General features: G+C 36.7%; 1 protein-coding gene across 2 annotated transcripts in view; it reads left to right on the forward strand.

Annotated features, from left to right (window-relative positions):
- Nucleotides 1–10,724, forward strand: part of LOC119828329 (LIM domain transcription factor LMO4) — a 131,588-nt gene that overhangs the window by 83,233 nt on the left and 37,631 nt on the right. For both annotated transcript variants that reach the window (XM_038350462.1, XM_038350454.1), the window contains exon 2: nt 4,446–4,807. In XM_038350462.1, coding sequence (XP_038206390.1) covers nt 4,518–4,807 — 290 coding nt within the window. In that variant the 5' untranslated portion in view covers nt 4,446–4,517. The remainder of the gene's footprint in view (nt 1–4,445; nt 4,808–10,724) is intronic.

Below are 10,724 nucleotides of genomic sequence, written 5' to 3' on the forward strand. Positions count from 1 at the left end.
ATCCAACGTCTTTGCGATAAACCTTAAACTACATATAGAGTTTTTAATTAATAGATATTTTATCGAGTAATTTTAAGCGCGAGGCAATTAAAAAAAAACCCACGTACGACGGAATATCCAAGAAGCGCTACATGTGATATGTAAATATATACTTACGTAAATAATATTTCGCGCTATCTTCATAGAATTTTGAATAATCTAAGAAATTATTTATTGCCGCTAATATCAAATGTTTTCGCGGCATCCACAGATCACAAGACAAACCTGTTTAATTAAATCATCATACAACCAAAATTTGACTAAAGCAAACAGCTAAGCATTTAAAATCAACATGTAAACATGGTATCACGTCGAAACCGTATGACGTTCTCTAATTAATAACCCGCGACAACCATAGACGAGTTAAAATCTCATTGGATTGGATAAAATTATTGAATAGCGGACGCAGCCCTCGATGGTATGGATATTTTATTCTCCCGTGGGCGAGGAGTGGGCTCCAATTTGTCCGCAGTTTTTAATTAGTATGGATGTGAGAGAAAACGAATTGTTATGCTTGCAGTAGTGCGGCTCGAGTTGTTTGACGCGAGTACTCGATTTTATATATTCGAGTGACTTGTGACTTAATGGCATAGGTTTTATATTGGAGTACAGTTCTATTGGTTCTGCGTAGTCTCTTAATTTGATCGTCGATGTTGTATGCCCTTTTTATAATTTCATAAGCAATTAAAAAGATAAGCGAGCAAATTTTAAAATTTAAATTTCTATGAACGGCAATATAAAGATACATATCAATTGGGTTCAATAGACTTTAAACAATAATTATTATTCAGACACGAAATATACTCAAAGTGAATGGTATGGTAACAATAGATATACTTATAAATAAAATTCTCGTGTCACAGTTTTCGTTGCCATACTCCTCCGAAACGGCTTGACCGATTTTGATGACATTTTTTGTGCTTATCCGGTATCTATGAGAATCGGCCAACATCAATTTTTCATACCCCTAAATGATAAGAGTAAGGCAGAACAGCGTTTGCCGGGTGCAGCTAGTATACTAATAAATATTGATATGACCTTATCTCAAAATCAAGTACATAACATTTAAAATAACGATGGGTAGTAGACAAAACATAAGAATTACGCCGTCCTCTAAAAGGACGTCCACGATATGCTAATATAATATAACCGCGTATTAAGTTGACAATAACGTGGCATCATCTTTAATATCACCATAACTGCTACATTTTAGCTAAGATCGCTGTGGTCCGGGCCCGTTTAAGAATAGGGTTACCATTCGTGCGCATGAATATAGTACTGTAATTTATATGTCAACGTATAAATAATCATGATAAGATACATAATTAACTTTTATGAAACATAATTAAAATTGAATACTTTATACTGAAATCATGTCTACTTGTTTAACACAGAACAATAATTTTGTCAATGATTTTGGGTTGATAATTTGATGCCTATTCGTTTTTCACACAATAATGGTTTCGAAACGCCAAAAAAGCACGTTTTTCGGGAAATTATCAGTGTATATATATTACGCGGTAGCTGGTAACCCTATGCGGGGATGAGACGGGGCGATGCAACGTCTTCCCCGCCCCCAGCTCTAATTAGGCTCACATTCTCATTCCGTTTTCGAGTTTAATTTCGCCGGCGGTTTCTCCTTAATTACGTTATTCGCGCGCCGCTGTTGTTCTTAACCCTGAGTAAAAGCTGGTGACCGATTGAACTAGACTATTTTTACATTAAATATCTACTAGATATTTGCTGCCCTCTTGTTAAAAATTAGATGAAAATATACACTCTTCGTAAGAAAAGTATAATTAATTTCAGACTGCGGAATCATTTCAATAATCTAACTAACATAAAATGTATCGGGTGTAATGTTATTTACATATACCTACGATTTTCCTTTCGTAATAATGATAGAAGTAAACAAATAAAACATATTGCAATTTAATGTTCACGTTTGAAATATGTACATTACCATTATTTTGATTTGGTTTATCGTTACATTATTAAATTTATATAATTTTTATGCACGAGATTAAATAATTAAAGTCTACTTAGTTAATTAAATACTATTAATATTACAATTTGTATTGTAAATTATAACCCCATACCCAATTCGAGGTAACTTTTATTTTCTCAATTCAAATCTAATCTAATTCTCATTAATAATGCGTGATAAACTTTTATTTTAATTAATAATCTGTGATAAAATTCAACTAATCTTTTGCTTAATCTATCAGTACAATAACAGGCGCACACATCAACTTTCTTATCATTAGGAAAGTGGGATTTTCAACCTCTTTAACGCGATGAGAAGTTCATTTCGCAAACTGGCCAGTCATCGCGTCATTCCTTACGAACGCAAACTTCCAACGGGAGCTTAATAAAACGTCTAACAAGATGACTTACAGTTCCGACAAACATTTGAATGTGCAGTTCATCGCTGTAATTGAAAAAAAAATCACTTAACAGGTAAATAAGAGGGTTGTGAGGAGGCTCGTTCCTCTTTGTTGTCGGGCGGTTGCTAATAAGATTTTTAAACGCCAACAAAGTATCCAATCAATGGGGCTTGAATAATGAAAATGGCACCTGCCCAGGTTCCCAGGCCACCCCCTGCCTAAACACGCACAACTTAGCGTAACGCAAGCGATATAAGACTCAAGATATTTATGAATACATTTCATTTTTCCTCGCTTTGGGGGCGGGTGAAGCGATAAAATAAATTTGTGTAATTATACACAATTGTTTCGTGCTCCGAAAAAACTGTCATTTTGTCTTCTTTTACATTTAATGTGAAAATTCTTTTTTTATTTTTTTTATTGAATAGACAAATTATGCAAGATGTATTATAGAGTAAAAGTCATATTATCATGTGGTCGTATTATATATATAATTATTTATACATAATAATTCATGTATAATAATTAATATTATTTGTTAGGTATAAATTCTAAATTAATATTATTTTACATATATAATAAAACTACAGGAATCCCTTCATCCCATGAATTAATTCTTCACTAAATACATTAGTTGTTAAATATAATTTATAGTTCAAGTTAACATTATGGATCTTAAATCATAATCTCAAATACAATGGCAACAAAACATATGTTCAAAGTATCACCGAAACCAAGTCACTAATGGCGCGGTATGCATCAAGGGTTGTCAACCTCACAAAATTATGCTGTCATAACTAAACACTTGACTTGTTTACAACCTTCATAAGCTCACTTGTGAATATAATACAGCCTGGTGAAAATTTTTAGAGAATTTTTTTTCATATACACAATTACACAATATTTAGTGAAATAAAAATTAAGCAAAAATTGGAGAGATACATAGAAGTGCGACATACAGCCCTGAAGGCGCGCGTACCGCGGGTGCGATTTAACGAAGTTCGATAGGCGCACGCGACGGCCGCTCATTAGTACGCACGCTAGTCGACCGTGTTATGTTTTACACGCCACCAATACCTTATAACCTTCATTAGACATACCCGACAGCCAGTAATGACTCTGTGCACTACGCTAGAGACTCGAGATCGCTCACGAACCCCGGCACGCTTGTCTGCCCACGATGTTTTATTCCGTACACGTCAACCTACAAAAACATAATCCGCACCTACAACCTTTTATTACGTCGGACACAGAAATTAACCAAATTAGATTCAAAGCAAATCGCTTCAAAAGAAAGGGCTACTGAAATAATTGTCTACTTTACTCCCGGAGAAATAGAATTACAATCTAAATTAATTACGCTTTTAAAGCGTCCGTTATTCTTAATTAGTTTCTGCACCGCAGCGGAAGCTCCCGCGCCCGCCTCGCGTTCTCTTAATGAAGGGTAGTTTCAAATCAGTGCGTTTGATCAACTCTGTGCAGTCTTAATTACGGCACCCGTTCTGCGCGGGACAATCCTGTTATTTATGACTACATAAGCTTGATTATTCTTTAATGAATACTTGTTTTAAAACGTTTAATTAAGTTTTATGGCGACAGCGTTGAGACGTCCCGCCGCTGCGCCGGCCGCTGGCTAATTGGATCGGGTTGACGCACCCCGTCCCGCGCCAACCCCCTCCCCGTTTCTAATTGTACCAAATTGTTAATTGGAAAATTTTATAAACGCGGCCGCCCGCAGGCCTATGGCGACGCCGACCCGGAAGGTCAAACAGAAATTGTTTAGAGTAAAAACCATTTTGAAAATGAAGTCTTTATGATATTTGCTATGCAAGAATTTAAACAGATGGAGCAGTTTGCATAATCTAACCTCCACATTACATTCCAGGACATATAAAGTGCATATTTTACCGAGTCATAAACGCAAATCCTCTGGCGACATATATGGTCACATGTCTGTTGTTTGTAGATTCTGTTTGTCTGTGTAAGAATATTATTAACTATGCGTTTTATTTGTTCCAGGGCGTGTAGTTGTGGTGGTCAGTGCGAGCGGTCCCCGCTCCAACCGTCAAGCTGGCTGCGAGTGCACTGAGCATGAACCCGCACTACCACGGGTACGCGGAGCTAAGCTCGCCCCACCCGCCCTCTCCCGAAGCGGCCTACGCGAACGGCCACGACTACCCCCACAACAACAACAACCCCGCTCTCAAAGAATGCGCCGGCTGCGGCGGCAAGATCGTCGAAAGGTTCCTTCTCCACGCACTCGACAGATACTGGCACCACGGCTGTCTAAAGTGCGCGTGCTGCGCGCAGGCTCTCGCGGACATGGGCAGATCGTTCTACTTCAAATCGGGAATGATTTTATGCAAAAGCGACTACACGAGGTGAGTTTAAATCATATTTATCATCAAGCATCGATATAGTAATGTAAAATTATGATCTCGTTATGATATATACACTTTCTTGCCGGGGTGATTGTGAAGTTAACAATGCATTCCTAATTTCCAGGTCTTAGAGTAACATTTAGTACAGAAATTTTAGTATAACCGACCATAAAACATGCGGTAAATTTAAAATAACTATTAGGATATACAATGCTAACAGTGTAAAGTGATTATTATTCCGTATACGTCGGCAGAGAAGAAAAAGAAAACTTAACAAAATAATTGGCTTCTCAGTGAAGCTAGTTATCTGATTTCACAGAATAAATTGTTGCAGATACCAATGTAAAAATACACTTTACGATTTAGTTTTAGGTTTCTGCTCTATTTATTAGATGGAGTTCCATTTAACTGGATAAGTTTTATTGCTTCGAAATGACTTTTAAAAATAATTACTTTGGCGCATGAGATAAAGCTTATCTATTTTTAGTCTCCTTTAGGTACATGAACAGTGACCCAATGTAATAAAAATTAATTCCCGTAGAAAAACTTGTTTGTATTACTCAATGTTGTGTTTACATTTAACCTAAATTAACTTGTAACTGAATTAATACTTAAATAAACTCAATAAAACGAAGCTAGAGCAGCAATAACACCATACTTATACCGTATATTACTGAATGAATTGCAAGCAAAAAATTGAAATGCATAAAACATGTTAACATTATTGTAATCATCGCATGCTATAAAAGCAGTTGACGGTAATGAGATTATAAATTTGCCTCAATTACTCCATAAACTGTATTAATTCAAACTGAGTCCACTCCAAGTGATTAAGGGATAGCGTGCCTTTACCATGTTTGAAAAATTTAATTAGTGCCACATTCGATTCTGGCATCCGATGCCTCCGATCTTTCCCATCGATTGTCAATAAGTTTAGTTTTTAGTTCGTCATCTAACGATGACAATAGCGTGTCTGTCAAACGTTTTGAAAACCAAAAAAAGAATACCGAGAAAGCCGCGGGCATTGTTATGAAAATGCTTTAAGCCGTTGTATTTCTACCTGAGTGTGGGACAAAAAGTACAGTTTTGCACACAGCAGCCGATCGACGGAATCTCTCAAGCCGACTAAATTGGAGACGTTAAAAAACGTTAAGGGCTAATTTAGGTCGACGGTAGCAAAGTTTTTAGTTTATTTCGTCACTAATTAACTGCTGTTGTTGTACCTCCCGCGTTTGTTCTCATTTATAAATCACGTTGCGTTTGTAATTTTCAAACAAAGAAACTTCATTTTTAATGTCATTGATACGTGAAAGATATACATGAGCTAAGCGGGATTAAGATTGATGATAGCAGATACATGAAGCACATTTAATTACAATTTTCAATAAATTTCTTTTAGTTTTTGTTCCGTTTTAATTAAATTAAATCGTGAAAAGTTAAGAATAGATAAAATTAATATAACTCCTATTAAAAACTTAGTATTCCTTTGTAAAAATTGTAGGGAAGCAATTAATTAAAGAAGTTGTTTGCTCAACATGAAACTCTAAAGATATTGTGAGTATAAAAGTTCGACAAACACTTTAACTTTAATTAAAGTATTTTTAACTAGAATGATGTGAAAAATGTTATAAAAACCGTGCAGTAATTGGTATCGTACGGCTGTAGGCGCCGGTGGGGCTCGCACGTGGACCGCAGCTGCAAGACACCTCCGCGCTAATTAGTTATACGCAAGGAATCCGACCCAATTAGCCGAGTCCACCTTTCTCTGCAGCGTTCTATAATTGTTCTCACATTATCCACTTCACGCAACATAACCGAGTTAATCCATGCGCCGGAATTCAAAAGGAAATACAAATTCATTTTACACTGATTTCCCTTGTTTACCGGTGGTTGTGAACCTAACTAGGAGAGAAGAGTGGGCCAACCGCGACGCTCGTGCGTCGTAGATTCGATAAAGCTCGTCTCACAGTTGACAGAGACGGCGCGGCCTAACGAGCGGGAAGGGGGGGAGGGGGATGAAGAAGTGCGGTTCCGTGCATGTCTCTGCTGATTGACCCGCGTCACTCGGCAAACAACAACTAACGAGTCGGCCCCCGCGCCTCCAGGTAAGGTAATTCGCTCGAATCGCTCCCGCGGCGACTACACGTCTTTCCTGATTGAGACTCCTTAACGAAATTAACGTTCTCACGCAAACAAATGCCGCGCTCGTCCCCCTTTGTCCCGGCATGATGGATTGTGAGTAAACGCTGATGATGTTCCGTGGTTGATTACTGTACGCATGCTGGTGGATAATTGTTTTGTAAATATTTCAGATATGATTAATCCCCATCTCCAAAGTGCCATTAGGAATATTAATAAAGCGTCGTATATGAGCCAAGGTATTCTGTAGTGCTTCTCATCTCAATATCCTAATAACGGTTGGATTATTTGATTGCCCTTAATGGCGCTACAAACATCACATCATTTATATTACGTCCTTTCTATTTTAAATAGTGAAAAAATATTGAGCATTATACGTTATAGATAAATAATTATGGTCATAAATTTTATACTTCCAAATCTTATTATTCATTATATTATCACTCCATAATAGTCGGATCATCCTCAAATTCCAAAAATGACACGCTTACACCATGAACCTAGTGTCCATTGTGATTCGCTCGCGTCCATCGAACTAAATTATTCTCCTGAAGTTTTAAGCAATCAGAAAACTCCCCTCAGTGAGACTGAAACTCGAAATATTCAGCGGCATGTTTTCGAATTAGCATTTGAAAACAGCATCTCACTTTTTTTGTTTATTTAACGCTATTCGTAGCACTTCATCAAGAGACCATTTACGAATTGTGCTTAATAAAACTCTCAAAAATGCAATGTGAGCTTTTGTTATCGAAACAGAAAGCATACAACACTGACCAAAGCCGATTAAGTTTGCAATGTCTGAAATATTTTAATCGATATATGATCAATTTTCCATTTTAATACATTTACATAGCTACGCTATTACATCACATTTTGGTAATTTTAGTCATTTTCCTTATCACTTCATGCATAATTAAAACACAAAACATATATGATAGTGCGTAATGACTTGCTTAAACCATACATCGATATAAAGCAAATAAAAAACAATAAACTAATCCGCAGCATACATTCGTCCACCAACACATCAACGCACACCTTGATAATACCAACAATTCCGCTAAACTTGCCTTATGAAGTAAAAATCTCCCAGCGAAAGATCTCCCGCAAGCACGTCCAGGCCCTTGAAGCAGGTTCGTTAGGCTCCGTCAATCAAGGCAATTGCTGCTCAATCGGCAATCAGGCCGCCGCTAACGAGCCGCCTCTAAAACCAACTTCTTACTCCCTCACACTTTCATTGTTAACTCGCCACATTTGCAACTTATAACTTTGCGATTTGCTTATTGATATTGTGAGTGTGTGTTCCTATCGGGTTTATGTGGTGTGGAAATTGGTGACCTAGAAGGAATAAAGGTAGGTATATTATCTCACGCTGTCAAGCGCTAATTGAACAAAGATATTACTATTATAACTCATTCATTATTTTAACAATTTATATGTTAAATAGAATTAATTAGTCACTAATGAACAAATATAATGATAATAATCATATCATATTTTTAACCGTAAAAGTTATTAACTATTAGCAGCTTAATAAATAACTCGGCATCCAAAATAATCCCTACTTGATTTACTTCCTTCTCTTAAATAAATAAAGAAAACGATTTTTCAAGTAACGAGTATAAATATCAAATAGTCTCGACATTAACGAGCCAATCAGGGAGGCCTTATCATCAGATAATCAGTATACAGGCTGTTAAATGGACCATCAATCAAATATAAACAACCGCCAACATTGTTCCAACGTATTACACGATATTATCGTGCTAAATATTTATTACGACGTCCAAATATATTTTATTAAGCTCTTGTCCGAGCTTCCAATTTTGGTCGCTCGTTAACGCAAAAGACGCACGCTTTAATTGCAACCGCTCGCCTCTAATGAGGCACTGTGTCCCAGCTCTGAACGTTCCTCTTGTGCAAATTGACATTGTACGTAAATTGATGTCGACAAACTCTCATCAAGATGCCAAAGGTTTATACACCGATATTGTGTGGAGAGCGCTGCTTAAGATTCTGGTTAGATTCTGAAAAAAGAAAAAGTATCGTTCTTATTATAACTGCACTGTCGACAAGTCTCCAACAAATGTGTGCGAGCTACAGTGCTACAGTGCATCGAACGATACACAAAATCAATTTACCGGCAAGTTTTCACAAAGTTTCTTGCCCTGTCCAGTCGAGGCGTATTTGGAGAGGATTGGATTACGCCAACATGACCAATTAATTTCGTTTGTCTCTTTGTATATCCGTCGCAGCGCCGCCACAAAGTCTAAACATGGACGTGGCTGTATGATCTATGTGTAAATTGATTATCGATGACCACTTGTACAGATCGGAACCCCACTGCACTAGACTACAAGCGACCTTTGAAGTTAAGTGAGTTATATCGTTAGGGTACACTATTGGCGCTTCATTTTAATTCAGTAAGAATAGCCTAACAAAATTGCTTTGTACTGTACTTTAAGTATAACTTATAACTAAGTAATTAAATATTGCTAATTAGTATCATGCATAATTTAATACAGTAATATCGTGTAACAAGCACTAATTATCAATGTTTCCCTTAACCTAAACGAACTCGGCGACCTCGCTTTATAACATAACGGTTGCCTACCGTAATAGAGGAAATGATTCATTTAATCAATTATTGCCTTAACGACAACGACATGGTAATTATAATGCAATAATTTATATATTATGTAAAACAGTTTAAAATCCCTATATGAAATCAAACAGGAAACGTAATATATACGTATTAAAATACACTGAAGTGTTCAGTTTTTAAATACGAGTATATTAGTCATACATATAAATTTTTGGCGAAAAACAAGCTAGTTGTTGTTGTAGTTATTGTACGTCTGTATGAAATTAAATTACCTTTCATTTATGGGATCAGATAATGCAGTACGTATTAAAAGCGGACAGTAATGGAGCATTTGTCAGGATGAATTTAGCGTGGCTTCTGCGTGCGACATGAAGCGCGCCCTCCAAAGACTGGCATAGTGCACCCAAATCGAATTATGCAATTCATTTGTATTAAAATTTCAGCCTCATAAAAGCCTATTAATGCGTACAACATTTTAATGAAATTAACAGTAAAATCTTATTAAAGCCTAGGATCCATCCCTAGGCTTTAATAGAATTTTACTGTATTTTCTATTATTTAGAGACAATGCTCGCAGAATGAAGATATCGACCACGGGGCATCAAATACAATGCTAGAGGCAGACAAAAACTAGGGAACTGATATACGCAGAGAACATGTTATTTTGTAGCAATCAATTGAACGTTGTAAGTGTAGACGGTCATGTAGCGTCGTCGCCGAGTTGACATACTCATGTTTCAAGAGGAGAGAAATTCAGGAGATGCCTCAATCATGTCGCTTGTACCAAAGTCTTTGTTACGTAAATTGACTTCGGCTTCTTAATTGGAGTCTTGCAGTTTGCAAATCTAGCGCACGACACATTTCAAGAGATCATCTTTCATATTCAGAATAGCAAAAGCAAACAAAATATGAATATTGAAATATATTATCAGAAAAGAAAATCTGCTCTGGAGAATTTAGATAAAATAATCACATTGTGATCAGCAGTAATTACATGATATAAAATACTTAATTAAAAGCTGCAGCGAACACACAGTATGAGTTTTAATACGTCACTAAACGTGATAATAGATTATTAAGTTTTCCAATTAATTAATATCGTAGACGAGACGATCCTATGCACGCAGAGAATGGGGCAGCCGGGGGTGGGGGATATGTGTGTAGGGGGAGGGG

The sequence above is a fragment of the Zerene cesonia genome, chromosome 1 (genome assembly GCF_012273895.1).
Source record: "Zerene cesonia ecotype Mississippi chromosome 1, Zerene_cesonia_1.1, whole genome shotgun sequence".
Taxonomy (NCBI): Eukaryota; Metazoa; Arthropoda; class Insecta; order Lepidoptera; family Pieridae; genus Zerene; species Zerene cesonia.